The sequence below is a fragment of the Fulmarus glacialis genome, unplaced genomic scaffold (assembly GCF_000690835.1).
Source record: "Fulmarus glacialis isolate BGI_N327 unplaced genomic scaffold, ASM69083v1 scaffold160, whole genome shotgun sequence".
Lineage (NCBI taxonomy): Eukaryota > Metazoa > Chordata > Aves > Procellariiformes > Procellariidae > Fulmarus > Fulmarus glacialis.
The window spans coordinates 27,411-44,865 of NW_009185597.1; the positions used below are offsets into that span (position 1 = coordinate 27,411).

A 17,455-nucleotide genomic window follows, 5' to 3' on the forward strand; every position below is an offset into this window, starting at 1 on the left:
TAACTGTTATCTAACCCCGATCTGCAGTGCCTAAGCATAATTCCACGTAGGACTTTGCAGCATGTGGTGGCACTAAAAACCTCTGAGCCGGTTTGCACAGGCTTCAGTCATTTGTGCCAGGAGCGAAGGGAATCAGGCTTCCGATGCGCTGTTCTGCTTAGGAACCACCCATGCTTTCTCCTCCCCGTCTGGGGCAGCAGTACCGTACCTGTACTAACATGGCTCTCTGTGGTGCGGGGGTGCAAGGGCTGGAACTGCTGCCAGATCCCATCCTGGCGTGTGGCGTGGCTTCGTGCCCCAGCACCGCTGGCCACTGGAGGGAAGGCTGGATGCTGTCACTTTTCTTTTTTCGGTCCTCAGCCTGAGAAGGAGAAAAGCAGCAGCATGTTGCACACTGAGCCTCAGGCTTTGCAGCCTGGATGTTCTCCGACAGCAGCACAGTGCGCATCGACTCTGATGGACCTCCCCATTGGGAAGAGGTCAGCCCTGGAACAATATGAACCATTATTGCCTCTCCATTTGCAACCCTTCCTTTTCCATCAAGTTTCCAAACTGCAGCTAGGAAAAGGGCCTGAGTTACCATCTGTTGTATTCTAGGCCATCCCACTTGCTGCAGGCTGGGATTTTAGCTGGGAGGAATCATCTGTCTGTATTTACTTATCTTTGACAACATGCAGCCTGTTTTGCTGTGCATTTATTACACCCTTCTACAACGTTGACATTACTGCATGTTGCTTTCTACTTTAAAACACTTTTAACACTCTATCTTTTGGTATGTTACTTGCACTATGGAAAAGACTGAGGAACGTGATCTAGAAGGAATAAAGGTCCCTTTATTTCCTAAGGGTATTGCTCATTACAAAAATCTTTATCCTATGGTTTTGACCCCACTACTCTTTCCAGTTTCATTCAACATGACTAATTCCCATTCTCTAGTGTAAATCTTTAACATATCCTCCCATTCAGCAGCCTAGAAACAGCTCTACACAGTAAACCAGAAATTAATGCCATAAAAACACAGTTATCTGTGTCTGGGTGGGCATTCTTAATGGTATCTCTCACTATATCTGGATGTTTGTGCCTACGTCAGGAAGGTAAGCATATTCTTAACACAGCCTAGCGAACTGCTGAGGAGATGGAAAATGATTCCACCTAGTCTCACAGATCTCAACTGGGGGGAAAAAAAGAACACCAAAAAAACCCAAAAGAAACCCTTATTAGAATAAGCAACCACAGCCAAATACCACGAAATTCTAGCCCCAGTGAACTCAACCGTTATACTACTCTTGAGGCCAGATTTTCATTACTTGCAACTCCTAATAATGAAAGGCAAATTTTACCATAAGCAAGAAAATGTAAAAGCTAGATACGATAATTTACCTACCACCTCTGTGCCCAAAGGGTGCTTGCATGCAATATATTGTGATTCAGATGCAAACTCATGCAGCTGACACTCTGGGCTCCCAGAACTGATGCCAGCCCCTATCCAGGCACTGAACTACTGCAGCGTCAAGTCTAGGAGTCCTTGCCTCTCAGCTCATTAGCTCTGGTGCCGGTGGGACCACGTACAGCATAGAGTGAGCTCACATCTGCACAGACCAGGGGAAACCCACCCTGACCTGCCTGCGACAGGATGAGTGCAATGGCAAAGACAAGGAACTCCCAAAAGAAAGGGTTCTGTGGCCCCAAACATTAAACTTGGGGCTTTGGAGGGCTTTATGGTTTTTTGTTTCTTTGCTTGTTTTTAATGCCTCAATGCAACAGTAATTCTGCAGAGTTTTTGTATATCAGTAATTGGTCCTGCAAATGCCACTGAGCCCTAAAAAGTATGCAAACAAACTCGCTCTTGAGTAGGCTACCTCTATCCCTGTGTAGCTGTGTCCCAAGAGAAACTAGCATCTCTTTCACTAATAAACTGGGAAAGATCAATATCAACAAGAACAAATTCACTGAGTTATCACTGTTAAAAACAGTCAAAACTTTAAAGCACTTTTAAATTGTTGTGAACAATTATGACTGCTGACATAATTACAAAGTCTCAAACTTCAACCAAAAAATGCAACCCTAGACCACTAATTATGATTTTAGTGGAAGGAACTGCCACTTCCAAGAAGTTCTGAGATTAAATAAGTAATATTGTAAAATAATTTGTCCTTAAAACTACAGTATATTATAGTAGCCATAACGACAAAAGCCTCGTGCTGTGAACCTAAAAGGCAGGCAGCACTTTATCTGCAACTAGTGATATTTTATTTCACCACTAAATTAAAAGTTAACAGTGACTGTACACTAAATTCCATAATAGATTTCATTCTGTTACAAAGGGGTCATTTACAAAACACATGCCAAAACCAGAGATGAGTATTTAAGCTGACATTTTGCAGTTCTTTTGACTTCTAACTACAATGAAGTAGAAAAAAAGTCAAATTAACTCAACTGCGTTGCATTTTCTCCCCACCCACCGAAAGCCTAGCAAAGGCAAAGCATTTCTATTGACTTTAATGTTGCGTACTTAGCAAAAGCAGGTTACTTCTCTGTCCACACCCAATTTACTCCCCAGCTGGAATAAGACCCAGCCCTCCACCATCAAACAAATACTGCTTCAAGAGGAGTTCATTCAAACTTCATTAATGATTTGCTGATCAGTCAATGCAATAAAGCCTTTGGAGCTAGGGCATTCAGTTTTTTGACAGTTAAGTTGTACTTCAAGCAGAATTGTCCTTTTGTTTTCACAAACTGCTACTCTACCAAGGAGCTTAGTATCTTTTGTTTTCCTGATTTCATATTGCTGCTTAGCTGTTTGCTGACTCTATTCAGTTATTAAAATTCATCATTTCAACAATCCTAGCAGTTTCATTTAACTGTTTATCAACATAGAAAATTTCAGCTAAGGGAACCAGTTGCAGCATGCATGCACACATGCGCGCACACACAAAGAGGTGACAAACAGGGCACTTGCTTAAAGACTGCAGCAAGATGTTAAGAAGCAGCGCTCTGCATCCCTTCTACATACATGCGCACGAGCTCTCCTCATGCCTTTGCTTGGGTATTTTGGGAAGATGCTTTGCCATGAATGCAGAGACCATCACATCCACTGTTCTACTTAGACACAGCCACCCAAGGAGGCACCCGTGAGCTGCTGAGATTTTTGACATCGACCCAGACTTTAGTAACACAACAAATCACACCAGCTGTAGAACTGGGCTCACAAGTTGGGATTATAGCAAAACGAAAAATAAGGGTGCTAGGAATGATGAGATAACATATGTGAAATGGATCCGTAGCTTTTCACAATATGATAACAGTAAGCAGAACAAGTTGATGGGCAGAAATACTTTCAGAGCTAGCAAAAGAGTGAAATGACTTGCAACTCTTAATCAAGGACTGTATGTGGCTACCCCTGATCCACCAAACCTTATCTACCCAAAATCCTGGGAGACAAAGAACAAGAAAAGGCATCACAGCCTGACATTGAGGCCTGGAGATCTGTGCTTGGGAGGCATGATGCCATTCTGTGTCTGGGTCAATTCTGCGAACCCTAAAATCAGGCAAAGACCTGATTTTAAAAACCTCAAACCTTAATTCATTCCTCTTTGGAAGACAAGGGAATGACACCTGTTTGACCAGAAGGACCTTTTTTCCCCATTCACCAGTCAAACCCTTCTCTGAACTCGAGTAGAAGTGACAGACCAACATTTCCTTTCTCTTATCCTCTACATTAATGGAAACCAAAGGCTTTACTGTAGCAAAAGTGTGTAGTAAGACACAGGTCAAGCTCCAGATTTAGGTTTGAAGATCAGTCTGTTCTCTGCTTCAGCATTACCACAGCATCATAAACTGCAAAGCACCAAAACGCTACATTGGCTGAGACGGTACCTCTTTGCTTGTGCTGCTTGATGGAGGATGCACTGCTGAATTGGAACTCTTGGGAGGCTCCTTCTTCTTCTGCTTGTGGTCATGCTGGAGAGACAGCAGCTGTGTCTGATCTTTGGGGAGAGTTCGATGCACCTTCCTGTTGTGCTGCACATCTTCCACCTTCTGAAAGCAAAGAGTGATGAACCTCAGAGAGAACAATGCCTTGGAGGACAACCAAGTTGACCGCTGGAAATACTGGCTTTTCAAAGAACAAAGTGAGCAGGATCCCAGCAGGGCTGACAGAACAGTCACAACCCCGAGCAATAAGAAGCATAAAGTGACCCCAAACACCCCGTGTTTGGCTTTTGAGACAGCACGCCAGAAAACAGTATTTTTTCTTTTTACTCTTCCTAAAACCAGAGGGCTTTAATCAAACACTCCATGCTTCTGTTTGATTACAAATCAGTTCGCTGCTGAAACATTAGAAAAACATTGTGGCCAAGGTGCCAGACGTGACAATGAGACTTCAGCATTAAAATTAACCTCTGCTCCATTTTTATTTGTGAGAAAGAAATGGTTCTGGTTACAACCCGAACAGAAACTGGAGACTGGAGATTTAAGCTTAGGTTGAGCTGATGCTGGAAGCTTTCAGGGTAAAGATATTTTAAATCAGATTGAAGTGACTGAAGACCACTTCAGCACGGAGAAATGGCAGGGAGAGAAGTGGGAGGCAGTGCCATTGCTATAGATGAGGAGGATGACTCAGTAACACGTAAGTTAACTTACGTTAATCTGAGAACAAGAGGCAGTAAATGCATTAAAAAAGTCCCTCTCTGGTCTGTGACTCAGAGGATGGGAACACCCGCAGGGAACTGAGAAAGACATCAGCTACAGGAACAGGGAGCTGTGAATTGCTGTCAGTAAACACTCTGTTCATACCTGCTTCTTTTCTGATTTCCTCTGTCCATCTACTATGAACCGTTCATCTTCCACAGCCCTTTTGTCGTCTTTACACCTCTCCTCTTTCCTCTGAAGGGCCTTAGCCTCTGGCCACCTCTGCTCACTCTCCTGCTGCCTTCGTAGCTCCTGCTCTCGCCTCTGATGCTGGAAGAGAGCCAGGGAATAACATTGCTTATTTTACTTTACTTTTGTACCCACCAATTACTTATGCCAGTGTTCGTTAATCACAAGGCCCATCTCCTGCTATGCAGACGCTAACGGGATACCCGATACACTGCGCAGCAGAAGCAGACAGCCACAAGCTGCCACCGCAATGACTGCCAAACCTGAAGTAAAACCTTTGCCCTTTTGGCAGCCCAGGGCAGATTTGCCATTCATTTAAGCAGGCATGCGAGATCTCTGTGATGGCTGGCAGCTAATCTAATGACTAGTATCTTCCCGTCATTTTGAGAAGGAAGGGTTTTTCCAGAGTCCCCCCGTTTTGCTGGGGCAGCACCACTATGCTTCACAAATGCCAGCTCTGGAGTGTTTGCACAATGCTTGAATTTCATCAGATACTCATGAGAAGAGACACGTTGGTGATTTAGCAATGTCTCCAACACCATAGCGTGTCAGACAGCTGAAAAGGCAGCAGCTATCTTGTAACATCTTAAACAGAAGCAGGGCCAGGACTCTGGATCAGACAGACAGACTCCAAATTGGGCAACGCACATGAGAAAGAAATGGGGATCTCTCATCCCATCTGCCCGGGCTTCCACCACCAAACTCAAGCAAAATGCCCCTCCTTTTCCGCTCCCAAAGCTCAGGGCAGGTTGTCAGCCGGAAAAGGACAGAGCCCATTTAAAATCATTTAAAATCATTGTGTTCAAAAGTTCTCCCAAGGCTAAAGACTACAGTCCAGGTTATGCCGACCATTTAACACAGCCTTCTTGCCTTTCAAAGCCTACTCTCTACAGGCACATTTTTTATTTGTGATGAGACATGGAACAACAATACAAGCTGGTCCCTACATCCTCCAGCCTCCTCCTCTGCTCCTTCTGCTGCTCGATCCTTTTCTGCCGCTCTGTCAGCAGCTGCTTCTTGTATTTCTCCTGGTCCTTCAGTTGTTGCTGCTGGCGATGAGGGTCAGAACGGTTTTTGTTCTCCTGCTGCAGCCTCAGAAATTCACGGCGCAGAGTTGACTCTCCCGGGAGATTAACTATGGAGCTGAAACAAAGGGGAGGTTTCTACATGACTAAACATAACATTAAAGAGAGACTACAAGGTGCATTGGGAATTGCGTGTTGTCCTGTGTTAGCAAATTAAGACGTTCCAATAAATCTCCAGCATGTTGACTACGCATCCGCACTTACTGTGCTACAAAACAGCCTGAAGCTGATTATCGGGTCCTTCATTTGAGAGTTTCCTCCCTACTGCAGGGGAACTAAGAAGCAACTTATTACAGACATCTTACACTCAGCAGTTATATTTGATAGCTACAAAACAGTTAAAATAGTAAATATCAGAGGGGATGCAGGAGATAAGGGATTCAGAGCAAGTTAAGAAAGCCATTCTGGCTGAGGAGGGCTGCCTTCAATGAGAACAGCTTGGGCAGTCAAATTTTCTAGTCCAGTAACAAAATTAACCTTGGTTCTCCTTCATCTTCATTCAGATCATCATCTTCCTCCTCACTTCCACTGTAATCATAGTCCGTTTCTTCTAAAAAAAGAGAACAATAAACAAACCCTAGTGGAGGATGCTGTTATTTAAGATATGATCTTGAACTTTGTTTCTGAGCACTCAGCCTGAACTACATGTAGTTCAGCTGGAATTTAAAAGCCACAGGTTGCAGTGGGAGGCTGAGGGGAGGTAAGGTATCCACGTACATAATTCAAAATCTAGTTCAGATAATGTTTCAGGACAGCCCCTTTACACACTCCCACCTTTTCCGTTGACTGACTGTATTGGTTTTGCAAAACTAACCTACTTCCATGATCTGAAATAAATTAGGCCAAATCCACAGAGAAATCCAACCCCCATAACAACAGCAGCAGAAGGGTTCTTCAGAAAGAAATTTAGATAGGACATAAAAGACTTGGACTGCCCTTCTCTGCTGCTGTATACCTGTTGTATGGCTAAGCTGAAGCCTTCAGTAAATCCAGGTTTCCTTTTGTATTAAAGTGAATAAAAAAAGAAACAGGGATAATCAATAAATGCTAGTTTTAGCACAGCAGTTCAAAAGAAGCTGACCCACACTTTTAAAGTTCTCTTTAAGACTAACAGGAAGGCAGCTTTTAAGGGATAATTTCAGGTCCTACTCTGCATTGCTGGCTATATGGCATGCTAAAGTGGGACTTAATCTTTTTTGAAGTCACTATTTTGAAGTGTATAGTCTGGCAATTTCACACTGTTCTCCCTTTCAGGGGAGCTTTGATTAAAAATAGCACTTTTCAGGTCAAAATATAACCATCTATCAAGAAGTGATTGTTATCATTGCATTTCCCCCCGCCCCAAGGGCATTTGTGAGAAACTCTAACTCGCTATCTTTCCATTCGAATGTGTCTTGAGATTCATAGCTGAAAGAGATGGCAGAATTTTCAACTACTATTGGAGTCAGTAAATCTACACTGCAACAGCAATTTCATTTTAGGCACAAAGATTCCTGTTGTCAAATCAATACTTGGAGTTTATAAGTCACTTTCTGACTGTATAGTGCTTTCCGAGTTTGCCCTCATAGTCACTGATTTTCACAGTGCACCTGCCAGTATAAAATATACAGAAGAAAAAGACGGGAGAGAGGGCAGGGAAAAAAACAGGCTACGCTCTCTCCCCACTTTGCACAGCCCTTAGTCTGCTGTGCACGGGCATTTACACAAGTATCATCCCTGCTCCACCACAGCTTCTTCCAGGTTTCGCTCTAAAGAGTAAGGCTAGCATTTGGAACAAACTCAGATTTTCTTCAGCCACCCTGTGAAGTAGATGATTCATTACACCCACTTGTGTTTTGCTGGAGCCTGGAGGCCTTCTCAAGGTCTCTTTTGTGCACTCCACTGCAAAATGCGTAAAGAGCACTTCTGCCCCCAAAGAACTCATAAGCTAAAATGATACGGAGATGCAACAGGTAAATTAAATGGATCAGGAACAGACAGATGAACTAAGAGACTAGAAAACGCTCGTTGAGTACCACTTAGATACTCAAGAAAGTAGGGACCTAGACTTTACTTGGACTCCTCACTCACATTAGCATTAGGGTTCCTCTCAGTGAATCAGGGTCAAAGCGATCTTCAAAATGGCCCCACCACTATCAAGGACAACACTTTCTCACAGTTTTTCTGGTTCTAGTATTTCAGTTGCACCTGCCTTGTACTCTGCTGCCAAGATTGGAAGAGGACCTACTTTCTGCGGTGTCTTTTATTTTGATTTTGCCACATTACCCTTTTCTCCTTTTTTCTTCCTGGTCCTGTCCAGGTGGTCTTTCAGCATGATGCGCACTTGCCGTTCATTCTGCATGTCTCGGATGAAAGAATGCTTAAGCAACGTTTCAGTGGATGGTCGATGCAAATAATTTTTTACCAGGCAGCTTTCAACGAAGTTTAGGAATTTCTTCGACCTGAAAAAGATAGAAAAGTGGAGGAAAACAATAATCCTTTTCAACTTGTGCACCAAGCACTACCCCTGGTGATGGAAAGCACTAACTTTGCAAGGTTTCCTTTTGCCCTGGAAGCACGCGAGACAATTTGCGTTTTGCCACCAGTGTGTCTCCTGAGACCAGCACAGCGCTGAGGGCGAATGATGGGGAACTCCACCCCGACCACCCTCTCAGTGGTGTTACCCTGAATTTACATCCAGATCAACAAAACCACAATCTGGCCAAGGCAACTCTTTCAAAAATGCCCTTACCCTTTTGATATGGTGAAGATTCTCTTTATACACTTTATTTAAAAGACAAATTCATTCTCTGTAGGCCACAGTGACTGCCATTAGCCCCACAATGTCCATGTAGTCTTCTGACAAAGCACTGGCCCCAAGCAGCCCACCTAAGCCTCGCCTATACTGCAGTTTCAGCCACCCATGCCAAACTTTAGCAACTGCAATGACTGCCGCAGTTTAGGCAGAGTTCAAAACAAAGGTGTTGCTTCCCAAAGGTAAACTACATCTGCACCCGTGGCTTAACCCAGCACTAGAAACAGCCTAGGAAAGACCTCACAGATCACTGCAGGATTTAACAAGATCATTGTCTCCGGACAAGAGAGCTCAAAATCCTCCTAAGCCCCATGCAGCAAAAATACAGTTTTTACACATCTCTTTACCATTTTCTGGATTTCAACTTTGGGGGCGGGTTCCGTGGGATGAGGAAGAGCGCTCTCATGGGGTGCATGTCACACAGGGCTGCAAAGGAAACCACAAGCTATTGAAGGGTGCATGTCCCCCCCTGTGTCCCTCCCACAGCCTGACCACGCTGACCCAGCCGGGCCAGGAGCCTGGTTCTCCCGAGAGGAGCAGTCCTCCACAAACACTCCCACTTCCAACAGCACAGCATCCGCCGCAGAACCGCACCATTAGTCAACGAAATTCACACTACAGCCAAGAAATAAAGTCTCTGAGCACACAGAAATCTTTCACGGCAATATGCTGTTATTGCCAGTTAAAAGAGATTTGAAAGAAAGGCTGCATGACAGGAACAAGTACAACTTTCTTAATATTTTTTATATATAAGACTTCAGAAGGACATAAAAGAAGCTCACCTTTCTAATACACCAAAGGGTGTTTTCACATAAATAGAAGCTAAAGTTGGGATTGAAATACTTACCTAGTTTATTACATCTGGCTTATGGTTCAGATAAATGATAAGCCAAATCTTAACCAAACTCCTAGCTACATTATTCATGGCATAAGAGAAAATGCAGGATGAAGAAAACCTGATGCGAAGCGGAGAGCTCATAAACTGCGTCACTGGCGCAGCCTGTAATGACTAAGCACACATTTCATCTATTCTGTGTTTCGGGAGTGTGAGCACCATTATTAGACAATCTGCAACAGAATCTACTCATGCATTCAGAGGCTGGTTTCTCTCCAGCCCAATGTACTTCTCTCTAATGTTACTGTTGTGGAAATTTGAAGCTAAAAGAACTCTGCAGAAAGTAAATACTGTCACATCTCATCTATCCCAGGCATTTTGTACGGAATTATGAGCGTGCTCCATCTGTCACGGGGAAATATCAAGGGTCAGAGGTCTTCCTTTACAAAACAGAGCTACTGAATGACAACTGATAGGAACTATATGGAGGCTGATTTCTTATGATATACAGGTGTTCAGCAGTGATTCTCTTAACAGGAATGGACTTACTGCATTACAGAACTAGTAAAAGTGAGAAGACTGTGGTCTGATAAGGCCTTTACTGCCTTCTATTAATTTCTCTGTCTGCATCCACCTGCCGTCATTTCTCACATCTGGGTTCTGGCTTTGACTTTTTCCTTTGTATTTTCAATAGCATGTGATATAGTGGGGATGGGGGGCAGAAGTAGTCTGGTTTCTAGCTGTGGGTCCCAGACATTGTTGTACTACAGTAAACAAAACACAATGCAACAGAATATAATCCATAGCATTTCCCTGCCAAAACTAGTGAAAACATCAAATACAAGTGGCATCAGGAATTAGCATGCAAAGCTACAAAGCCTCTCTCAAAGAAAACTCCCCACGGACTCATGTCTCAGGACTAAGCTTCAGCGAGGCTGAAGCACAGTGTCTGAAAGTGCTCCTGAACTCCAGCTGGCTCCTGAGCGTTGCTAAAAACCAAGTCTGACGGGAGAACGGCCAAGTGTGTTTTTTAAAAACACAGCCTACGTGCTCTCAAGCTTAGGCCAGAGTGTAATTTATTTCACCTCCTGTGCTCTCAGCAGTGACCGGATACCCCATCACATCACATCTGCTTTGCGGGCGCTGGGACAAAGCAACCGGTCCTCCACGGAAACAAAAATGCACGAGGTCTTTGCATCCACGCTGCAGCCCCCGATCCCTGCCCGACGGCTGCGAGAGGCTAACCAGAGGAGCGAGGCGGGCAGCTGGCAGGCGAGGGCAGGCTGTAAAACTATGGCGATCTGCTGTCAGGTTGAGAATGTGGTCATGGATCGAAGCCATTATGTGAGCAAATACAGTATTCATCCCAAAACCTGCGAGAATCAAGTCAGTCCCAGAGTAAAAACATAACCTTTTGGCCTAGCTTCTCCCACTGCCGTATTTTCTTTTTAGTGACCTAAACCCAAAGCCACTCTTGTTAATTTTTCCTGCTAATGTGTCAATCACTTCTGCTTAGCTGTACCCACAGGCAGTGATCAACAAAGCGATGCTAACAAAAGCTCTAAGAAAAACTATTTTGTTTCCCTAGGAAATGAAGGCAAGGAATCAAAATATAGACGTAAAGGGTCTAAAAGGAAGAGGAAAGCAAAAGATCCCAAATGAGAAAAAGTCATAGATTATTTTTAAACATATCGCCAGAACCAGAATTTTGTACATCTGTGCATTAGCCAAGCATGAGTTATTTTAACACAGAACATGTTCACATAGCGCAGACACCCCCACCTTTATACCAAATCACTTACGAGGAGCTCCTTCGGCCATTTCAATAGCAGTGATTCCCAGAGACCATAGGTCACTCTGCAGGAAAAGAAACATTGCACATTGCAACTTGCAGCATTCAAGCTTTTTTTTTTGTTTTCTTTTGGGGTTTTGGTTTTGTGGGTTTTTTTGTTTGTTTTTACAGTTTCCCTAGATTTCTCCTGGATCAGGTCGTTTTAGTTGGAGTGACATACACTCTGCTCCCTCCCATTCCCTACTGAGCTTTTAGGAAATGTGCTAATAGCCAGAAGCTTCCCATTTCCCATGCAACTCTGAACAGCTGATTCATCATTTAAGCAGCCAGCCCCAAAACGCAGACCTTCTGCTTTCAAAAAACAAGAGCCAGAATATAGCAGGCACCATTTAAATATATGTCTTAAATCTTTTAACCTGTTTTCATGAGGCAGTGAGACACAGCAGTGTCTCACCCCCCTGCTCCTGGCCAAAAAAATTCTTGGTCTTAATGCTTATTTCAGAGCAATCATTGCTGAGTTTCCACACTGATGGAACAGAAATTATAGTCAGGCCTTGGGGTCTGACCTTTTCTGTCTCCAGAGTCTCCAGTCACATGTTTTTGGGCACATGAAAGGAGAGTACATCATGCATTCAGATATACGCCGCAGTGTATGTTCAGCTCAGTTGACTTTGAGTGGAGTTTCCTTTATCAGCTTATCTGGATGCAAAGGGCCAGGTTTTGATCATGGAAGGTAAACTGGAAACACTACCAGTGACTGCAAAAACTTCACAGGTTTCCACTTGATTAATCATGTGCATTATTTTACTATTTTTTGTGTCTAAATGTAGCCAAATGACACGCACGTGACCAAACCAACTTACAGGGCTTCTCTAAAACTATCTTTTAAAAAGGGAGCAACAGAAGACAAACCTTCAAAGATTAGAAGCAATATACCATTAAGGAATAGCAGCTCATGCCCAGCCTGGCACTCTAACTAGATCTGACTTTATCAACAGACCCTTCTCAGTCCAGCTGCTCTGAACTGCTTTACGCAAGCGGAAAACCAGTTCGCATCCATAGTTTGTGGAGGGATTTGACAACAAAACTGGTGGGAATTTAATAGATTCACGATCCTGACTTGTTACTAAGTAAATGACTGAAAATTAGAAGTGTCTTCTAGGGGTAGTACCACAGGTTTTAGGGACAATGGGAGAAACAATCAGACTACCAAGAATTTTGGTTTGGAGCTTCAAAGCGCGAGAGGCAGACGGGTGGAAAGGAGGAGGACAGCAGTGTTTGTAAAGGTCAATGTGTATATACACATATTTATGCGTATATATTTTTACTCATTTGTTATAATCTTTTTTTTTTTTTAAATCAGAGCTGGAACAGTTACAGAGTGGCTTCTTGCTACTTTGCTCACCATATCATCTATAAATGTCTGTAGAAAAGACCGGCCCCATGCCACCTTCTGAGTCATAGCACTGTCGGCATAAGTGCTTCCAAAACCCTCCGCCGATCAGTTTTAAACTACCATCTGCAGAATCTATTCAGAAGCAGACATAAATGCACGCAGATGAACTGTGATTATTACTGAAGGCAAAGAAACCTCAGGAATTAGGGGTGCATGTTCCTAATGCTTGTATCTTCTGAAAAGTACACATTCTGAAAAGGAAATCGACTGGGGACAGGGAATGAAGACAAAAGATTAATTTCTTGAGGTTTCAGTAGAAGATTTACATGGTATGAAAAATAAAATAAAATCCAAGAACATTCTTTGGTCATGACTGACAATCACACAACGTGACCTCACTCTGCCAGTGCAGCACAGAAAGTCTCAAAAAGGGAGAATCACAGCCTCTGAATCACTGGAAAATGGAAGCAGTAAGAAGTTCTTCTAATACATATTTCTGAAGCCACAATTAGAATGAGAGGTGCAAAGAGGCAACCAAGAGAGCACCTGAACCAAGAGAGTAACCGAAGGGTCACTCAGAAGATGGCTGCTCAGAAAGCCATCCCTGGAAAACACCCTGCATGGTAAGTGTAGACAGACAAATGACACTGCTGGAAAGAGGCCAGAGGACAAAGAATAAGCTTTGTAAGTCTCTTTGGAACAGCGTCAGCATATTGTAAGAGTTAGGAGGAGAACCAGAAAAAGTGTTTGACAGCTGTTCTTGGGCTCGCCAGTGTAAGGTAGTCATGGACATACTGGAGTGGGTGCAGCGAAGGGCCACAAAGATGTTTAAGGGATTGGAGCTGGGAGGCTCTGGGCTGAGAGAGATGGAACTGTTTAGCCTGCAGAAGAGAAGGCTCAGGGGGATCTCATACATGCGTACAAGTTCCTGATGGGAGGAGAGTAAAGAAGACCAAGCCAGACTTCTGAGAGGTGCCCAGTGACAGCACAAGAGGCAACGGGCAGAAGCTGAAATACACGAAATTCTGTGCCTTCTCACCTCAGCCACCCTGCGAATGACCAGAAATCGTTCTGGGATGGGAAACTTCTTGCAGTCACATGCTCATAAATGAGTGAAGTGATACTAATTATTGCCAATTAACACAGGTTTCACAGCTGAGTACAGAGTAAAACAGCTCTATCACAGAGGAGAGCAATAACTTGTCGTATTAGTATTACACTATTTCAAGTATTCCTTCCAAATTTACCTCTTCCTTTCTTTTCTATCCTGACCTGCAACCTCCATATATTAGTTGGGTTTTTCTTGCACACAAGTTTATGAAAGTGTATTTCATGTATTAACAATTCACAAAAAAATATTCATAATGAAACTCCACTCTTAAAAAGAGCCACCACCCACATATTACAAATAATTCTATTTGTACAGTTATAATATTATTGCGGTTTAAAAGGAAGGAAGTTTGAACTTTTCAAATGCAGTACTTGAGCAGGATTTCAGCAATAACCTGCACGTTTTGCTACCTTATGCAGAGTTGTAACACTTACTCTGTAATCATAGGTAGAGTCTGGGTTCTCCTCGCAAGCAATGACCTCAGGCGCCATCCAATACGGTGTGCCAATAAAAGTGTTTCTTCTCCCAATAGTCCTATCCAGTTGAGCACTTACACCAAAATCCACTGAAAAGCCAAGCAGAAGTAAAGAAATCAATAAAGCGTTGTATCCACGTGGCAGAGTGTTTGCTTGGTTACTTTCATACTGTTCAGAATACCAAAACTTTGGGCTACAGTGCATGTAAAATCTGAGTTCCTCCAGTACATCTTGTCCAATAGTTGAAATTTAACTGCCTTTTTTTTTTTCTTTTTGACAGAAGGATCAAATAAACAGCACGCTAAATCTGCCAGGCAGGTTACAGCAGACAGGAATTGCTCTAGGAAGACATTACAGAATAAACTCGAATATTGTGTCCAGTTTTGGGCCCCTCACTACAAGGACATTGAGGTGCTGGAGCGTGTCCAGAGAAGGGCAACGAAGCTGGTGAAGGGCCTGGAGAACAAGTCTGATGAGAAGAGGCTGAGGGAACTGGGGCTGCTTAGCCTGGAGAAGAGGAGGCTGAGGGGAGACCTCATCGCGCTCTACAACTACCTGAAAGGAGGTTGTAGCGAGGTGGGGGTTGGTCTCTTCTCCCAAGTAACTAGTGATAGGACGAGAGGAAATGGCCTCAAGTTGCACCAAGGGAGGTTTAGACTGGACATTAGGAAAAATTTCTTTACTGAAAGAGTGGTCAGGCCTTGGAACAGGCTGCCCAGGGAAGTGGTAGAGTCACCATCCCTGGAAGTATTTAAAAGACGTGTAGATGAGGCGCCCGGGGACATGATTTAGTGGGCATGGTGGTATTGGGTTAACGGTTGGACTCACTGATCTTAGAGGTCTTTTCCAACCTTAATGATTCTATGATTCTATGATCTTTAACTAGTATCTGAAAGGAAAAATAGTATCTACAGGCAAGGCAAATTTGGATGGGTCTAATATGGCCATTTGTGAAAGCTGGAAAAAAGTATCATATCACTTCATTTTGAGGTGTTTGGAATAACTCCTTCCTTACATTCATACACTATCTTAGAACAAGCTGGAGAGTATACTAGTTTATTCTGATCTTAGACTCATTATAACGAGAGAATCATATGGTGCTCTTTGTGCTGAAAAGGGTGTTACTTTTGTCAGGATTGTATAGCAAAATGGTTTTGTTCAGATGTGAAGAAGGGCCCATACAACCAATAATTATGTGACTGTATTTTTCTTTGAACAAACCTCTAAGATACACTAATTGGATCCACTGGGCATAGCACCTGAGTGCTACTCACAGAGAAGACAAAATAATAGGGAAAAGAAAGGACTGAAAGGAGACAGCCCGATGGATACCATCAAGGAGCAGAGCTTCTCACTTATGTACCTCATTGCAGATCATCTGCAAACCACAGTCATTCGTACTACTATAATTTGATGTGCCTGTTTAGCAAACCTTCTCCAACAATAAGTTGCACCTGACCTTTGGGATCATCTTGCACTCTGTGCTTCTGAGGGGAAGCGTGCACACTTACACTGAAGTGGAACGGAACTGGACTGAGGACCTCTTGCGTTTCTAGCCTCTTTACTTTAAGACAAATGAGCTAAATCTCTCTGGAAACAACTTTTTTTTTTTTTTTTTTTTGAATTGTTGTATTTAGTAAATCTGTTTCATCTTTACCCAGAGTTAGAGAGATTTAACTTTCTTGTCAACCATGTGAAGGATGGTGGGACTAATAACTATTCAAGACCGTAAATACACACAAACCCCCCCATCCTGCCAGTTTTAAGGGGGAACAGTGAAAAACTAGTACATATCTTTGAGAGATAGAAGCAAAACCCTGCCTTCATTTAATACAACAGCAAAACTCCCTTTGACTTCAGTGAAGCCAGGATTTTGCCATAAGGTTAAACCATAATGAGATTTAAAGTACTTTTGCTCCAGCCAAACATCCTACCCTACATCCACAGGCCATGTTTATTATTTTTGTTCTCCAACCCTACAGTGAATTCTTTCAATTAAAGAGAGAGGGAGCGTAAAGATCACCCCAAATAAGAGAAGTGCTCTCCCTGAGACTGCTCCTTTAAATCATTGCCACGCGTTCTCTGTGATGTCTCCCCAAAACATGAAAGACAGCCCCTCCTCAAGAGAGATATGTATTTGAGTTTAGTCTTAGGAAGTCAGAAGTTGTCAACACTGACATGTCACAGCTAGAACAGGAAATAAGTACACACTCCGACATTTTTGAGATGACTACTACTAAGAGCTACTCTTCAGTGGTAGCCCTTACACATGAGTAATTTTACCTATTGACAGATTTATGAAAATCTTTAAGACCACCTTCCCTTAGAGAAATAGATTCGCATAATATATTCCCCCAACTTTTTAAATTTGGAACTCTTGGCATGCCGGGATCTGCTGTGAAGGCCTGATGGTGCTGTGACTTACTAGACAGGTTCTGTGTTTGACTGCCCAGAAGTAGCTGTATTCTCCACAGGCTGAGAGTGACATCCTTGCAGAACATGTCACATTTTCAGTTCTTTCTACACGACAGACACCTTATAAACACAAGCATTAATGCTACTTGACATATTTGTTGCTCTTAGATTACTGAAGGTTCTTTCCGAGACAAGATGGAAATCTTCGATTTTTTACAAACAGGCTTCTAGCACACATTTAAGGAAACTTACCCAGTTTTACTTCTGCATTTTCTGTGAGAAGAACATTCTGTCCTTTAATATCTCGATGGATGACATGGTGAGCATGAAGATGTGCCAAGCCCTAGAAGAAAACCAGACTTTCCTTATTCTTTTTTCCTACCATTATCAAGAGCGTGGCATTGTTGGCATTTACACTTTTACCCTTCTCAGACTTTATTCACAGGGAAAGTCCTTTAGACGTTATTAGCAACATGAAGACCCTGGTTTCTGAGAGGAGAGAGGACAGCAACCGCAAATTTGCTTGTCCTCTTTACCCACAGACCTGACAGTAGTGGAGCACCTCTGAAGGCAAGTGTGAAGAGAACAAGGTAGCAATATTTTAAATTTCTATCTCAGAATCAAGGGATGCCTCCTTATACTATGTGTTAAAAGCAAGCAAAAGAGGGAAAGA

At 43.0% G+C, this 17,455-nt stretch overlaps 1 protein-coding gene across 1 annotated transcript in view; it reads right to left on the bottom strand.

The window, feature by feature from the left end:
• Positions 1-17,455, bottom strand: part of LOC104074195 (mitogen-activated protein kinase kinase kinase kinase 4-like) — a gene marked incomplete at its 3' end in the record, with an annotated part of 59,296 nt that overhangs the window by 26,243 nt on the left and 15,598 nt on the right. Inside the window, exons 5-14 of the mRNA XM_009574614.1 lie at positions 17,035-17,125; positions 14,326-14,456; positions 11,395-11,449; positions 9,105-9,183; positions 8,229-8,404; positions 6,441-6,513; positions 5,826-6,021; positions 4,795-4,959; positions 3,877-4,038; positions 209-361 (exon numbers count right to left, since the gene is read on the bottom strand). Of these exons, the coding sequence (XP_009572909.1) occupies positions 209-361; positions 3,877-4,038; positions 4,795-4,959; positions 5,826-6,021; positions 6,441-6,513; positions 8,229-8,404; positions 9,105-9,183; positions 11,395-11,449; positions 14,326-14,456; positions 17,035-17,125 (1,281 nt within the window). The remainder of the gene's footprint in view (positions 1-208; positions 362-3,876; positions 4,039-4,794; positions 4,960-5,825; positions 6,022-6,440; positions 6,514-8,228; positions 8,405-9,104; positions 9,184-11,394; positions 11,450-14,325; positions 14,457-17,034; positions 17,126-17,455) is intronic.